The sequence below is a fragment of the Tigriopus californicus genome, chromosome 7, assembly GCF_007210705.1.
Source record: "Tigriopus californicus strain San Diego chromosome 7, Tcal_SD_v2.1, whole genome shotgun sequence".
NCBI classification, from domain to species: Eukaryota; Metazoa; Arthropoda; class Copepoda; order Harpacticoida; family Harpacticidae; genus Tigriopus; species Tigriopus californicus.
In genome coordinates, this window is record NC_081446.1 from 2,610,222 (window position 1) to 2,625,782 (window position 15,561).

Sequence of the window (15,561 nt, forward strand, 5' to 3'; positions counted from 1 at the left end):
ATCGCACGCGTGGGCAATCCATTGATTTTTTTTTCAGACCCTCCGTGATTAGAAATATGATGTAATCGCTTCCGATGACTTTCTTTGGCATTTTCATCAGAAAATTGTTCAACTGATACAATGTTAAACGGACATTTCAACGAGTGGCGTAATGAACCAATGAACTTAACCAACTATTGATCTTTGATCATACCCGAACGTTTCATTTGAGATTGATTTTGTACTGTATGCTAGAGGATGCAAGGAAAATCAACTTAAGAAATGATCACAAACATGTCAATAGCCCTTTGCCATGTGGCTACTAAACTTTGGTTGGCAAGCTCGAAGGACCAGAAAATAGGTTGCGAGAGTGGCTTCTTTGGGCGATCGTCCCATCTGACCGCCACTTAAATGAAACGTAAAGCAATCGGTTCAAAGATGGTGGAAATTGTAGAAAGCAAAGTCATAAAATGAGGGAGAACGATCTTTTTACTGAATGGAAATGTTCTTTTTTCAATAAGATTGATCATGAGTAGACGTCAAAGAGCGACTTTGTGAATGTTGAGATGACGCGGTGTTATAAATTGTAGATAAGGAGGGGAAGTACAATATTTGTATATTTTGATCAAAGTTAGTCGTAAATGCTCACATGAGATCTTGATTGTAAACCATATCTAAGATCGGCTCTCGAAATACTGCTGACGAGTGAACTTTCAAGGTAATTGAAACCGACAAAAGAAATATATTTGGAATCTGTCGTGCACAGAAACCACTTCCAATGTTTTTCCTTAATACCATCAGCCTCTTTATATTGAACTAATCCAAAATGGTCTTTGTCGTTTGCTTAATTGTAAGATGAAAGCGAAAAAGGTTTTAACATTCTTTTTTTCGACAAATTTATTGTTAATTGCGTTTATAGCCCCTATTTTATTACTGACAACGTCTCGAAAGAAATTTGTAACCCTATGAGGGTTGTGGATTGGTCAATGATTAACAAGAAAGTTTGGAAAGACACTAAAAGGCAAGCAATTAACTATCGAAAGGTCGAAGCCTGCAGTGAAACCTGACACTTCAGCTCCGTGTAGTTATTGACATACGTAGGTGGGCATTATTGTCCATAATGCAAATGGAAATTTATCAGAATCAAAATTGTGCTCCAACAGTAAACTCAATAACAGATTGTTGATTCACCCGTCAAATTGTTAGGTTCTTATTTTTCATTAGTTGCCATTTACCAATTCTTGTTTTGAATGAAATTTCATCAAAACTGAAACGAAAAAAAATAAAAATAAAAAGTGACAGGATTTTTTTTTGATTCCTCTTCACTCTTTGAGGAGACGATTTAGTCCAAGGACCTTTCTCTCCCTAATTCAAGCATGGAAACATTGCTTCGATTAAGTTAACACTTACGAATGAAGTGCCCATCAGTAAATCAGTTTTGGGATACTAGTCTAAGGAAAATATGTGCCTTATCTTGAGTACTTCATTATCATTATTTCACACACGCCCCACCAAAGGTGATCTGGTCGGTGAATGTGAGGTCCATTGCTTTTCACTGGACCGATCTCTATTAGTCGATAAATGGCTTCACTCAGTCATGTTCCAAGGCGAAATCTGAGGTCTCATGAATCAGTCTTTGCCTTGATCACGGTCGAGGAAACGTTCTCACAACCACGTGTTATAAGCCCACTCAGCAGCCTTTGAAGCCATTACAATGAATGAAGTTTCGTTCTGATTCTTCACTAGTCCGAATCCACAAGTTCCGCATAGAACATCAAAGAAGAAGACATGGATCAAATAAAAAACAGTTGCTAAACTTTGATAGATGTCAAATTCAGGAGGGAACCGAATCCTATTTGCTAGCAATTTCTTTTTCATTCATTCTTCAGCTACCGTACTAGATGATGATGATGATGATGATGATGATGAAGTAGACTTCTGAGTAGAAGGCCTGCCCTTCTTTTAGCAAACATCAAACTGAGTGGAGTTCATTTTTTTCTCGAATCGCCTTTTTTTATCTCAGGCCATTGTAACGTTTTGAATAGATTTCTCCACAAGTGTTGCGGATTAGTGGAAATGTGTGTTCTTGGAGAACATTCAAGATCAGGAAGAGGAACTGGTGTGCGTGGTAATCCCAAACACTGGACATCATAAAGGTCGCCACTCCACATGCAACTCTCAATGTGACCGGGGTTGTGACAGAGCGTCTGGAAAAAAACATTTCAACGTGACGACGTCACAAAACATTTATCGTTACACTTTTAATCCCAGGCACGTAATTGTTGTGCAATGTTTCTCTTTCCATTGTTGCATGACAGGGAAACAAGATTGACAAGTACGAGTAATCTGTTATGCATTTATGATGGAATCGGAGGCAGTTGAAACGCGGTCTTTCCGGACTTCTGTTGAGCCAAGAAATCCGGGATATATCCAATGATTTCGCCAAGGTTGTCGGTACCATCGGTGGATTTGCCCACTTGATAAAAATCCAACCAACGAGTGACGTATTCCAGCTCATTGGGATTCAAATCAGTCACCAGAGGATAGGGTGGACGGCCTCTATAAGATAAAAGAAGTAGAGAAAGTGCATTCGAAAGCAGTTATGGCGAAACGTTAGTTGCTCAATCAAGTCAAGGGATTAGATAAGGCATCGATTGCCCTTTTCAGGATGTTAAACAAAGCAAACTAGTCCTTTGATGGAATGATTGCCTGGAAACACTTGAAATATCCTGAATTAAACGTTTATTATGTTACTTTCTATGGTCACACTGAGAAACCATAGATTCGAGTGGGTTGGGACGGAACCAAAAATCCACCTTGTTTTGGAGTTTGATTCTTACCACGTGTGTATGCGAGCTTGATCCCTTTGGACAATACGTTTTCAGTCTTGTTTTGCATTAATAATGGACAATCTGTCTTAATGTCTCAAGTTAGTATTCCAGTTATGGGGATAACAGAAAGCTATCCATTTCCCTTCGACTATTTTAAGCTCGTGGATGTTTGAAATTTCACTCTCAGGTTCTTGATTAGGTTTTCTAAATCATCTCTAAAAAGTCGTGCTTTGTATGGCCTTGAAGGAAGAGCATTTTGTTTCGTTCCAGATCATCCAGATCTGTTAGTTTCAACGACGCGGAAAACTATAGAAATCTGGTTTTCTTTTACACACTCAATAAAGCGAGAAAAGCAAAGTTTCCCAAGAAAGGAACGTTTCCGAGATAACCTTTTCGTTTGAAGCCTTTAGTGTGGGTTTAAACAAAAAATCGTTCGGCAAATCACCACTTGACGCTTGCCCAGTATCTAATAGTCATGGAATTTGTTTTCATATTGGCAATGGTCAAGTCATTTGTGGAATAAAAATGACGTGGGTTGTCAGCTAAACAAGTCCTTCCTTGAAAGTAAAAACAACAGGAATTGTTGGTCACGGCAGACAAAGTTGAATAAATGACTAGACTACAACTTTGTTGGCTTGGCCAAGAAGTAGCTATTCCTAAGTTCCCTAGTGACAGTTCGAGCTTGGTTTCTCCTTAATGACTTCATCAACATTTGTCGAACCTTGATTACTACTCCTTAGATTCCCTCACCGGGCGAGTATGTTTTTGACCAACGTCTTCAAGAAACTACCCTACAACATTGCCGTTCATCAATAATTAACCCGACTTATTTCATGTTTCGCCACAACGCTTAGTGTGGCCAAATCGCTTACATACTGAAAAAACGCACTTTGATCTCGTGCTGTACTCTTTTCTTTTTGAAACCTGTCAGCGAAAGCTTTTGCGTCACAGACTTGCAATGGAAGGGAGAAAAGAAAGCCGAGGCATTTGATTAGCTTTTATTGAGATCGAACTGCCTGGGGAAGGGTTCCTACTGTTTCTACGCAAGAAAATGATGCCCTTGAGCAAAAGTTAATGGCTGGCAAGATCGATATCTATCATTTGAGGTCATAAATATGCACCATGAGCATAATTGCTCCTGCGGGTGAAATTGCTGAACTGCTAAATGAATGCGAGATTTGACAATATCAAGCATTTATTTCATGAAGCCTGACTTAAAAAATTCCTAATGGATCAACGGCCACATAACTCCTATTAATATTTTGAGGAAGCAAGCTCAACAATGAATATTTTTTTGGCCTATTCAACCTTTTACATACAAGCCTGTAAAACTAGTTGGAACAAATAGGTGAAATATATTCAAGATGTGGTTGGACAATCGCATTGAAGATATTTACCATAGTGACACTATCACTATAAAACGTCCGATAGATCCAACCACAGGTTTGAAAAGCTTTGTCAAATTTCAACTGGATATGCTCATCGAACTTTCCATGACTTTGGAGGATTATCCCTTCATATTTAATGGACACAACCTGCTGATTATCATGAACTCCATTATCTACTAATGAAGAGTCTAATGTCGTCGACCCAAAGGCCATTGAGCGAAGTTTCATTCCGTTCAGGGCCATATTACTCTTTGCAACCCAAGAGTCCATTCTATATATGTCCTTTGCCAAGCTACTGGAATCTTGGCCATTCCCACCAAAAACTAACTTTGTATCGTCAGCATAAGAAAAGAGACTGGCAATAATACTAAGCTTTTGAAGAGGGTCAACGAAGAGTAGGAAAAGGAACGGCCCATAAATGGGGCCTTGGGCACCTGCTTTACTTCATAAATGTCACTCAGTAACCTTTCAATCTTAACTACGAGGGCAAATCTAGTATAGATGACATTAGGCCTATAACTTTAGATTGAACAAATGTTTTCGAAGTATCGGGGCTTGTTTTAATACACATTTACTGGCCAAAAAAACTTTGGCATTATTATGTGTTGAACATTTTTCTTTTCTCTTTTTTACTTGTAAGCTTACTAAATGCGGTTGTGGTTCAAGTCTAAGAATTAAAATCGATNGTATCGGGGCTTGTTTTAATACACATTTACTGGCCAAAAAAACTTTGGCATTATTATGTGTTGAACATTTTTCTTTTCTCTTTTTTACTTGTAAGCTTACTAAATGCGGTTGTGGTTCAAGTCTAAGAATTAAAATCGATCTATTAGAGCACTATACAATAATACGGCGGACGAGAGGCGACCTCTCCTTCAGGTAGGGCCTCTCCATAGTTTTAGCACCGCTTCGTCTTCTGACAAAACGTTCTCTCTGAGAATGACAAACTTTAAATCAATAATTGATATAAACTCAGCCTAGCCTTAGTATGCTTTACACTTGAGTTCGCTTTGTTTTGTCAAGGTATTTGGATGATGTTTCCTCAACAACTTTGTAAAGTGAAGTTTTTCCTGCCGATTCAACACGTTATCAGCCCCTATCTTGCCAAGTCTTACGTTTATCAGGCAACACGTTTCAGTTAATCTTTTACCGATATTTACGTTTCTTAGCATACAAGTTTCCAAACCAAGATAGATTAAACGACTGTACATTCGGTTATGGCTCCATAGAATCAGAGTTGCTCCTTAAACGAAGCCGAAATTTCTCCGAAAAGAGTTATAATCAGTGTAGTTCAACTAATATAGAACAAAACGAATGGGAATAATATTTGAATGTTTCTTAGACCTAAACTTGGTATCAGTTCATTATCCTTCCTTTAGTTGAGACTTTCAAAACTTATGCGTGTCGATGTGTTTCGAGAAGCTTTCATCATGTAGAGTTGACGCTGTACGCCACAAGGTCTTTGACTGTACGACAAATGTACGTACTCATTCACCCGGGTTCAGCTTCACCTGACAAACTACAGAAAGGCAATATAAACCAACGCACACGTTCTTCTTCACACCAGTTTTAAGCGACCTATCAAACCGACTGTTTCTTTCATTTCAAATGGCTCCCTCCGTGAAATTGGCTTACTTCCCTCTTCGAGGACGAGCTGAGCTCATCAGGCTCATTTTGGAGGCTAAAGGGATCTCCTATCAGGAGGAACTCGTTGCCAGCGACAAATGGGGACCCAAGAAAGATTGTAAGTCGCCCGTTGGTATAACGTACAAGTCTCAAATAGCTTAACGTGGACATCTAATTTGACTTGTGTTTCTGGACTGTAGCTATGCCTTTCCGGTCTCTACCCGTACTGCATTGGGACGGGGAAGTAATTGGACAATCCTTGACGATTGCACGATTTGTTGCCAAAAAAGCTGGTCTGGCTGGGAATACTGATATCGAACAAGCTCGAGCGGATGCAATTGTCGACGCAGTGTCCGATATCGCCCCAAGTAAGTATCTTTGGTGAATGAATGAAGTGACTACTACTGACTAATCACCCTTCCACAAATAGGTATGATACCAACACTTCACTCATATTTTGTGTTACAGAGCTCTTTGAAATCAAGAATAAAGATGAATCTTCGAAACCCGCAGCCGTTCAGGGTTTCGTTGACAACAACTTGACAACAATTCTGAGTATCAGCGAGAATCTCTTGAAGAACCGGGGTGGGAAGTTCATCACAGGCAACAAACTGAGCTACGGCGATATCGCTATCTTCAATCTGATTGACCTTTTTTTAACCAAAGAGGTCATGACTGGTTTTGGATTTGGACACGTTTTAGAAGCGATCAACAAATTGATCAAGAACCATCCTTTGACTTATGGGGTGTACAATACTGTGAAGAATCAACCCAAGATTGCTGAATATCTCACGAAACGGCCCAGCTATCCATTCTAAATGTTGCAAAGAATGAATACAAACAATATGAATAGACTTACTTGTCGTCATTATCATCCAGAGGAATGCCATGGAATTGCATTAAGGTCCTGGTTGTCACATCACGCCCCCGATGGGCTCCCAACGCCCATTGGCTCTTGTTCAGTTTAACCACGTACCCAAGACAACCCACCCACAGGCCGTTTTCTTGAGACGCGTGTTGAGCCAGTTCGTCCACCGTAATGGGGGGTAGTTCTTCGGGATTAGGGCGTAACTTTCTCAATTGAATTAGCCAATCAGGTGGGGAATACGTTGGATGAGATTCAAGTCGTTTAATGTATTCTTTTTCCAAACCAGCCTGATTGGCGCCTGACACAAGGAAAGCAAGAAATAGAGGTTGACTGTTCAGCGTGTCAAAACTTGCGTGGCTCAGTGAAATCCATCAACTTAAGACGTCTCTATATCAACATCTTGGATACCGCATTCCTCCATAAGAAATAAAACTGATTTCGGGTAGTTTCTCGAACACTCCAATTGAGGTCAGCTGCCTGTCTTACCTTTTATCAGAACACCAAGGTATCTCGAAGATGGCAGCAGGTCCTTATCGGGCCATCCGTTCTTGGGGGCGTAAACAAACCCGGCCAAATCTCGGCCATCATAGGCTTTCAACGTGACTTCGGCTTGATTGTATCCAAGCTCTGTCCTGTTCAGCTCGTCCAAAGATTCTTGCGTCATTAAGAATGCGACTCCATGGACTTCTGAGCCTTTGGCTGGGGATATGCTGGCATATGCCGGCTCAACCCAGGGCATTCCAGGAGTACCGAAAGTAAGGTTAAAGTCTTTCAAGATGGCTGGGGTATGATCTGGAAGCACATTTTGTAATCTTGGGGCATTATTCAACCTTCAGTATTGGACGTAAATGTCACTTCGTGTGAGGGCAAATATGGATTATCTCACCCAAGACTTTGACATGCTTCTTTTTCTCAAGGGCAATCACATCCATGTTACTTCCGTAACCAAAACTCCACAGAGAGCTTGGTTTCTCGTCTGAAGTCATCGTACGATGGTAAACGACAATTTGCCCGACACTTTGTTCTACCAACTTTCAGAGATCTGATACTGAAGTGAACTTGCCAAGCTTTGTTGATAAAGAAGAGCTGGTTCGAAGAAAACATTCACGTATTCTTTGCCCTCTTTGTAGGTACGTACGTATCTGCTACCTTGGACTTTTCCCCGTTTGTTTGCGTACGAAATAAGCAGTTGGGGGGAACCTTGTCCTACAGCCATATGAAAACCTTGGCACTAGTAATGTGATTGTCACAACACATAACTCCAAAAAGGTGTTCTTGGTGACTAGAATGGAACGATAGTTGTTAAGTTCAAGCATGTCCAGCCACCCAGTAGTACCCTACAATTAGATGGATTGAAGGTTGCACAAATAAGTACTTTCCCACCTTACAAAATCGCAATTTTCCCATTTCTAAAAAACCTTAATTTTATTGACTTTTGAGACTCTAGCTCCCACGAAAAACTTACACACCTAAACATTTTTGATCTACAGTGTAATTTAAAACAAAAACTTTAGGTAGAATTTAATAACACTTAGTTAGTACTTGAATACAAATCGGAATATTTTTTATAAGAAGGTTTACGTTTTTTTAACCGATACTTTGGTATAATTTCCCAGGCAGTAATGTCATGTTTTGTAAGAAAATTGGTCTGCTAACGAATTTTATACCTGCCGGTTTGATGCACCCAGAACATAGGGCTGGTCTGGTACAGTTTGCAGGAAACGATGCAGGTCTCGTTTAAGGGCTCATCTAATACGTAGAATCGTCAAAGAGGTACAAGCAAAAAGTTGTTGAGAGGTGGAGCTCTATTCAAAACAGAAGAGGCCTTATGGCTCTTTCAGAGTTTGCTGTCCGACGAACTCGCCATATGTCGGGTGGTTCATGTAATGCCTCTTCTGTCACTTCGGGAGTGTTCAATACCTGGATTGGGGCAAAGGCCATGGAGGCATTTAGAAATATAAAGAGTAAGATGACGTTCATGTCTTCATTGAATGCTGCATAATTCAAGGGTCTGCAGTCTGCCCCAATGGGCATCACCTAGAAACACTAGAGGTGACTGGTGGCTGAAATGTGCACTAGCTCAGTAACGAAAATAAACCGATTGTTCTTGGGCCATTTGGGGAAGGTTTGACCTCTAGACGGAATGAATTGATTGCGCACAGAGGCTTGAACGTTTGGATATTGATTGGGGACCTCTGGGATCAAGAGAGGGACCCTATTCCATGTCCTGCCTGACTGAAGCCCTCCTCAGGGTAATTACAAGGATCAAGCTCAGGATCCATGTTACCTAATATGAAGACTAGTCCGACCTCTGTCAACTCTGATGAGCCCCCAGGCTTGGGTCACCTCTTCTTCTACATCTCTCTGCCTTTGTCGTAGAATGCCAAATGTTACATTGGGCGGCCTGGGTCGATTCCATGTCCCTTAAAGCCAAAGGCCGCCTGACAAACGATTCCCCTGCGAAACACCTTGATTTTATCCCATTCTCGGCCCTTTTGAATCCGCCCCCAAATCCCGATCTGACGCCTGTTTGTGGTCATGTGTCTCCAACACCCATCAAACGAAGATAAAGAGGAGATCTCGACCAATATCATTGCCAGTGGATGGGGCTTCTTGTGTTCGAATCTGGATTACTTGGATGGGTTATGCTCAATGAAGATATGAGGCCAATAGCCCGCACACACACCTTAGACAGGCTCAAGTGTGATAACTTTTCGTTTGATCACCATTCCCCGAGTTTTAAATTTATCGATTTTATTTAATACGCTGTTTAAAAGATATTTCACACTATCCAACGCGGTACTTGAAAAAGGGAAACGGCTTTAATTCAACGACACAGTGGCCTTGTAAAGACGACCGACCATGGCACAGACTTGTCAAAAACAGATCTCCGAGACAAGAGAGACCATCATGGCCCTCAACAGATTAGGCTGGACGGCGTCCAAGATCGCCAAGGAGGAGCCAAATTTTTCCAGGCAAGAGGGGTTGAGGATTTGGGCCACATGGGTGATAGGACGCGTAAGAGAGTCAAGACCATCCGAACACCGGCCTCTATCAAACCCGTCCGCAAACGTGTTAGGAGGAACCCACTTGTCTTTTTGGAGCACGGGGGTCAAGATGAACATCCAGAAGTACCCAGAGACGTTGGGGGAGGAAGTGCTGCCCTGACTTGATTGATTATTTTTGGAATTTCGCAGAATACAATGATTCTTGAGTCCCTTGGAGCTCGTGTCTCCCAGTCCTCCGTCAACTTTGACAACGTTTGACGTCAGTGATATGGGACGGTAATTCGTTGGGAGACTTCGGTCCCCTCCTTTGTAAATTGGGACAATGTGTGCCGATGTGAGTTGCTCTGGTACCTTTCCATCCACCAAAGACCGGATTCAACAGGTTGGCTAAGAGTGGTGCAACTAATTTAGAGGTACGCTTCAGGAATTGTACGGTCACACCATCAGGACTAGGAGAGCTACTTTGTTTGAGGGACTGAATTGCTTTGGTAACATTGTGTTCATCAACCGTCATATGAACTATTGAGTGAGGGTCGTAATTAGCAGCTTTGGTCTCTGTAGTGACAATATTACGCTATGATGGAGACGAAAACACGGACCAAAAGTGCTCGCCAAGTAAATTGGCCAATTCTCCTGGGCGAGTTACCGATTCGTCGTTGACTCGAAATGGCCCAACAGGGGATTTGGACGTTTAGAATTTGCATACAAGTTAAAAGCTTTTGGATTTAATTTCACCCTCTGTACATATTTTTTTCTATTTCTGCAGTTGTTCATTCTCAATTGAAGTACCGAGTAGGACATCAATACCTTTGATCTTGTTGTTCATATATTTAAACTTTAACGATTGATTGGATAAGGAGTTTCGTTTTTTGATCAGGAGACCTCTCTTCATAAAAAAGTCGCTTTCTGCATCTTGGTATTTGGTACAACGACCTTGAGTGATAACAGAGAAACTTCTAGAGTGGAACACACTTCCTCCCATTTGTCAATCAGCGAGTGAAATCCGCCGTCAATGCAAATTTTTTGTTCCATTTTGGGAATTACGTTCAAACTATCTATTCTTGTGGCAAATGATTTTCGTCAAACCGGAAATTGTGATAATCCTATTTTAGGTGCTTTGGCTCGAGCTGGAGTTTAAACTAGAGGTGTAATGGGCTGGAACTGAGCTCGAAACTCGACAACATTTTGACATCTGGGCTAGCCCAGGGCTCAGCCTAGACCGAAGTACTGAAAGGTATTTGGCCAAAACTTTCTCGGGCTGGGTTTAGGTTCTGGCTCAGCTCAGCTCGAGATTGTCGAGCTATGATGTAACCCAGCACAATCTCGACGGGGTCATGCCTCAGCCCAGACCGAATGCATCGGAGCTCAACTCTGGCCCACCTCAGTTTGCCAGCTAATGTCTTGAACTGAAAGACAAGCCGAGGAAACATTATGCATGACAATGACAGGTCTCTTGCAATCAACAATTTGGTTGTTCCTCAGTTCTTTATTTGATGAAACCGCAATAAAAACCTTCATAAAAGAGAGATCACACACCTTACTTTTGTAAAATTTGCGTTCAAACACTTCAACTCTTTGATACAATGAGCTAGCGCTACTTCGTCTATTTCAGTTCAGTAGGATTTTGCTTCCCCTACAGAACAGCCGCTATTTGTGGCACAAACACCACTATATTTTGAAACGAACTGTTTTAAAATAAGACGTCTGATGATCTCTTTACATTTACATATGTATTTGAAAACGAGTTCATGCAAAGAAAATCATTTGCTATCAATTTTATCAGAAAGTGAAACTACAAAACTTTGGTCATCAAAGACGGTAAAACATTGAGCCAAAGAATTCGACGAGATACATTTAACAAGAGCATAAGAACAAGCAAAATCTGATTTGAATCGTATTGTCGCGAACCAGGTACTTAAACGTTGAACGATTAAGAAAGCACTTCAAATTATTGAAGCAATCAAGGCAAAGATGCAAAAAGCCTCAGTTCTGGCAATAATAGCACTTATCATGAATATACGCAAGAGGTTATCATATCCTCTATCAATATAATTAAACTTGTGCTTAGAGTCCTGTTATAGCTGCACAAATGTTCAATCCTTTATTGCATTTTTAAACACCTAGTTTGGGCTAAGACAATTTTATGGGGCCACGTGACACGAGCATCAGAAAATAGACTGGCCAATGGGGGCTCGGCAGCTTCGAAAATTCATCATTTTCCAAGGGTGACATCTCAGTGACGGGTACGCACTCCACTACTACCTCTGTTAGGTGGAAACATTATTTTCCGTGCTGGTTGGATGATGTCTACTCTGAATGTCTACCTGGTTCAATGCTTGGTTTGTTTCTGGCAATGTGACTTTAACTACGGAAAAAATCCCCATATTGCATTTTTCCTGAGCTAACTATATGGGCCCCTACGTTAGCAGCTGATCTATTCTTGGGTTAAGCCATGGAGTGGTTAAGTTTGCCCAAGTTTTGCTTGTAAACATGTAGAACTTGGGTGTCTGTGATGACTTGCTACCTGCCCTTTTCCCATCAGTACTGCTAACTCTTTGACACGAGAAAGCAACATATTTCTTTTTTGCGGACTTAGATGTGGTTAACCCTTGAATACAAGGTTGATCAGGAATTTTAGTTAAACACTTGTCCAAGTCTGATTTAAATCCCACTACTGGATCAACGCCTACATACGCCCTACGAATATTTGAGGGAAGCAAATTGAACAATGAAGGAGCCCGAGAAAGAAGAGAGGTGGACTTCATTGTTTTAACTAGCCTGGATTCTTGAGGGTTTGAAGGTGCTCTCCAAAGGCACATTAAGCCTCTGCGGTCACTAGAATTGACCCTAATTCCTGGGTTAGGACAAAGCTCATGGATGCTTTTGAAAACGTACAATATCAGATACCTTTCGTACCTTCTCTGAACACTGCACAGTCCCAACCTTTCTAACCATTCCCAATACGAGACCTCTCTCATATCCTCAATGATCCTTTTCTTCATCTTACTCTTCATTTTTGAGCTTTGCCGAATAAGTACATCTTGGTTTCTTGCAAGAACAGAGTTGAGGAAGTTTCTCGCAAAATTATATCCTTGAGATATTTTTTTTTACTTCAAAGTTACATCCTTATGACAATTTATTTGCTATCCAATCAAACATCTTGTTTCATGTTTTGGTTTGGAAATATATTTCCTTAAATCATTTTCAAATTTGAAAGTATTTCTTCTATTTGAGATATTTTATGTTTTAGTCTATCGCAACGACATTGAGATGTACATTTACAAACAACGATTTGAATTAAACCAAAGCTTGAGCATGGACGATCGCCACAAGGGCGTCACTTATTCGATTAGCTCCATATGATTTCCCGTGGTATCACGAGGCGAAACGGCAGATGCTGCTTGAGCAAATGGCAAACGAACAACCGGGAAACCAAAATCAATTTGTAAAAATGAATTTTAAAAAATGCATTTTACTATTTTACCTTTTTGAATTGTATTAATTCGTAATAATTTGCGAGCAGAGAGAAAATTATTTAAAATTTTATGAAAATGGAAAAATAGTTATACTTCACCAGGGATCCATCCCCTTTGTGAAAAATTGAAATGCTCTGGAAAGCAGATTCTATAACTAATCCTGGCATTAGGCAACTTCGGCTACCCTCTACTTCAGGGGAAAAGTGAGCATTTATTTCATTTCATCAGACAACAGGGGAATTTTCAAAAACATATTCTTTAGATGAAGGGGGATTTTACATAAGCTCAAAAGCCTGATGATGACGTGTTGGTTTTATGCGACTTTTATCATAACGGGAGAAATTTTTTTCCCGTTGGCCATTATCGGCGGATGTTCTTTTCCAGAGAACCACTCCTCCATTGGCTTGGATTGCGTAATTTGACCATGGTCCAGAACTGATATCGGCGGGTTTTTCTTCTTTTCCCCACCGCCATCGGGTTCGCCTGATGAGAAGTGATAAGAATGAATGAGGTTTTCTTCAAGGCAAGTGCTCTCCAACCGTGTGGGCCTGTGAGATTTGTGCTCATTGTTAACCAAACTGTCCTGCCTACCAATCGATTGATTGGTCATAAGGATGTGATTAAGTGGACCTGAAAGGTGCATGTGCAATGACATCAACCAAACTAATGAATTAAGTGCTCAAATAGAAAGCTTTCTCACCGTAGTCGTACGCTTTCTCGCTATGTTTAATAACATCCAAACCAGTGATCTCGTCTTGTGCGTCGACCCGAAAAATTCCTATCTTATCTAAAGTCAAGAAAAGCACCACCGACGTAACCAGATAGAACACAATCAGAATCAGTCCTCCCAAGGTGTTCCACAAGAGCATGTTGAGAGACTCTTGAGATCCCGTGGCTATTAAGCCATTATTACGGAATATTGGGCTGGCCAACAGTCCGAGGAAACCTGCAAATTAAATATTCCCAGATGCATGCTCATCGAGTGAGGCATTCTACTGAAGATCTAAAGCATTATTACCAGATCCAAAATGAACGGCAACCGCATCCACTGGATCATCGATTCTCAATTTGACCATAACCCTTGAGATGGTCAAATGGAGAGGACTAGACAGAGCCGATACGATGAAGGCAGACCAAGGATAGTAGCCATCGCATCCACCGGCCACCGAAACCATCCCTAAGGATATTTTCATAATTCATTACGTAAAGAAAAGCTGCCCATTCAGTCCAGTGTAGGGCCCAATACCCGCGAGGCAACCGTTGATAATTTTGGTTAAACTCCAAGTTCCGCCGCCGAGGAACTTGTATAAGAACAGCACCATGGCACCTCCAGTTCCACATGAGATCAATGTCGACATGACTGCTCTCCCGACCACTTCTCCATCTCCATATTGACTGATCGAGCCCTGAGATCCGGCGTTGAAGGCCATGAAACCCATTACCAAAATAAATCCACCCAGGGCGACCAGAGGAGTGGAATGGCCGTTGATGTACTCCGATGTTTTGTTCTTGAATCTGTCGATCCGTGGCCCAAGCATAAAAGCGCCTAGGGAAAACACTTCAAAACTTTAGGGACCATTTCAAGTGTTTAATTAAACGCGAAATCAATTGGTTACCAACTAAAGCGGACACTCCGCCAGACATATGAACCACGCCACTTCCTGCAAAATCAACAAACCCAAGCTCTGCCAACCATCCACCTTCTGCCCAACACCAATGGGTCGCTATGGGATAAAGGATTCCGGTGATGATACAACTGAAGATGATATATCCATTAAAGTGGCATCTTTCAGCGATGGCTCCAGATACGATTGTGGCGGAAGTAGCGGCAAATGTACACTGAAACATTGTGAAATGGATGGACGAGGAAGTTTTGACAATTTTGGGGAGTTTTGGAAAACCAATATTGAAATTCCGATGGAAGACAAGCCACTCTTAGATTGTTTCGGAAATAGAAGGGCTCAAACAAAAGGAGAAAGTGAAATACATTGGCGACAGCCAAAACAAAATTTTCTTCGTCTGCTTTGAACTTTTGGTGCTGGATGAGCAATCCTTACGTAAACCTGAAATCTGCTGCTCACTTGAAAAAACATGTAGGTGTATCGAGATTCGGGCAAATTGATGGCCGCGAAATGCGTCAACCCAATAACGCTATTGCCATCTCCAAAGGCAAAGGCAAAGCCCACGAGCCAGAATGCCAAGCTTCCTTAAAAAGAATGGAAGCTCACGGTTATTAATCAATTGTTACTATCCATAAGTTATTGATAAATATTTAAGTTTTAATGGTAAAATATTAAAATGGTGACTTGTTTCTCTGAGATCAATCACTGCTCAAAAAATACATTTAATCATTATAATTCTTGACAATAAGCGTTCAAAAATTGG

General features: G+C 41.1%; 3 protein-coding genes across 3 annotated transcripts in view; 1 reads left to right on the forward strand and 2 right to left on the reverse strand.

Annotated features, from left to right (window-relative positions):
• Positions 1-2,225: 2,225 nt before the first annotated feature.
• Positions 2,226-7,839, reverse strand: LOC131883633 (uncharacterized). Its single transcript, XM_059231144.1, has 4 exons — positions 7,579-7,839; positions 7,179-7,484; positions 6,684-6,990; positions 2,226-2,538 (listed from the first exon to the last, which is right to left on the reverse strand). Exons 1-4 carry the CDS (start codon positions 7,676-7,678, stop codon positions 2,337-2,339), a joined length of 915 nt encoding a protein of 304 aa, XP_059087127.1. The 5' UTR covers positions 7,679-7,839; the 3' UTR covers positions 2,226-2,336.
• Positions 5,737-6,678, forward strand: LOC131883634 (probable glutathione S-transferase 6). The gene is made up of 3 exons (XM_059231145.1): positions 5,737-5,942; positions 6,025-6,192; positions 6,293-6,678. The coding sequence occupies exons 1-3, from the start codon at positions 5,807-5,809 to the stop codon at positions 6,640-6,642; spliced, it is 654 nt and encodes a 217-aa protein (XP_059087128.1). The 5' UTR covers positions 5,737-5,806; the 3' UTR covers positions 6,643-6,678.
• A 5,567-nt stretch (positions 7,840-13,406) lies between the features above and the next one.
• LOC131883632 (putative ammonium transporter 1) overlaps positions 13,407-15,561 on the reverse strand; it is a 3,044-nt gene continuing 889 nt past the window's right edge. The window contains exons 2-7 of the mRNA XM_059231143.1: positions 15,258-15,382; positions 14,793-15,015; positions 14,423-14,722; positions 14,195-14,353; positions 13,877-14,122; positions 13,407-13,806 (exon numbers count right to left, since the gene is read on the reverse strand). Coding sequence (XP_059087126.1) covers positions 13,490-13,806; positions 13,877-14,122; positions 14,195-14,353; positions 14,423-14,722; positions 14,793-15,015; positions 15,258-15,382 — 1,370 coding nt within the window. The 3' untranslated portion in view covers positions 13,407-13,489. The remainder of the gene's footprint in view (positions 13,807-13,876; positions 14,123-14,194; positions 14,354-14,422; positions 14,723-14,792; positions 15,016-15,257; positions 15,383-15,561) is intronic.

Coding starts and splice junctions, on each gene's coding strand:
- LOC131883633 (XM_059231144.1), bottom strand. CDS start 7,678: ATGACTTCAGACGAGAAACCAAGCTCTCTGTGGAGTTTTGGTTACGGA. Junction 7,485..7,578: donor GAAGCATGTCAAAGTCTTGG/GTGAGATAATCC, acceptor ATGTGCTTCCAG/ATCATACCCCAGCCATCTTG. Junction 2,539..6,683: donor CTGGATGATAATGACGACAA/GTAAGTCTATTC, acceptor TTTATCTTATAG/AGGCCGTCCACCCTATCCTC.
- LOC131883634 (XM_059231145.1), top strand. CDS start 5,807: ATGGCTCCCTCCGTGAAATTGGCTTACTTCCCTCTTCGAGGACGAGCT. Junction 5,943..6,024: donor ATGGGGACCCAAGAAAGATT/GTAAGTCGCCCG, acceptor TCTGGACTGTAG/CTATGCCTTTCCGGTCTCTA. Junction 6,193..6,292: donor AGTGTCCGATATCGCCCCAA/GTAAGTATCTTT, acceptor TTTGTGTTACAG/AGCTCTTTGAAATCAAGAAT.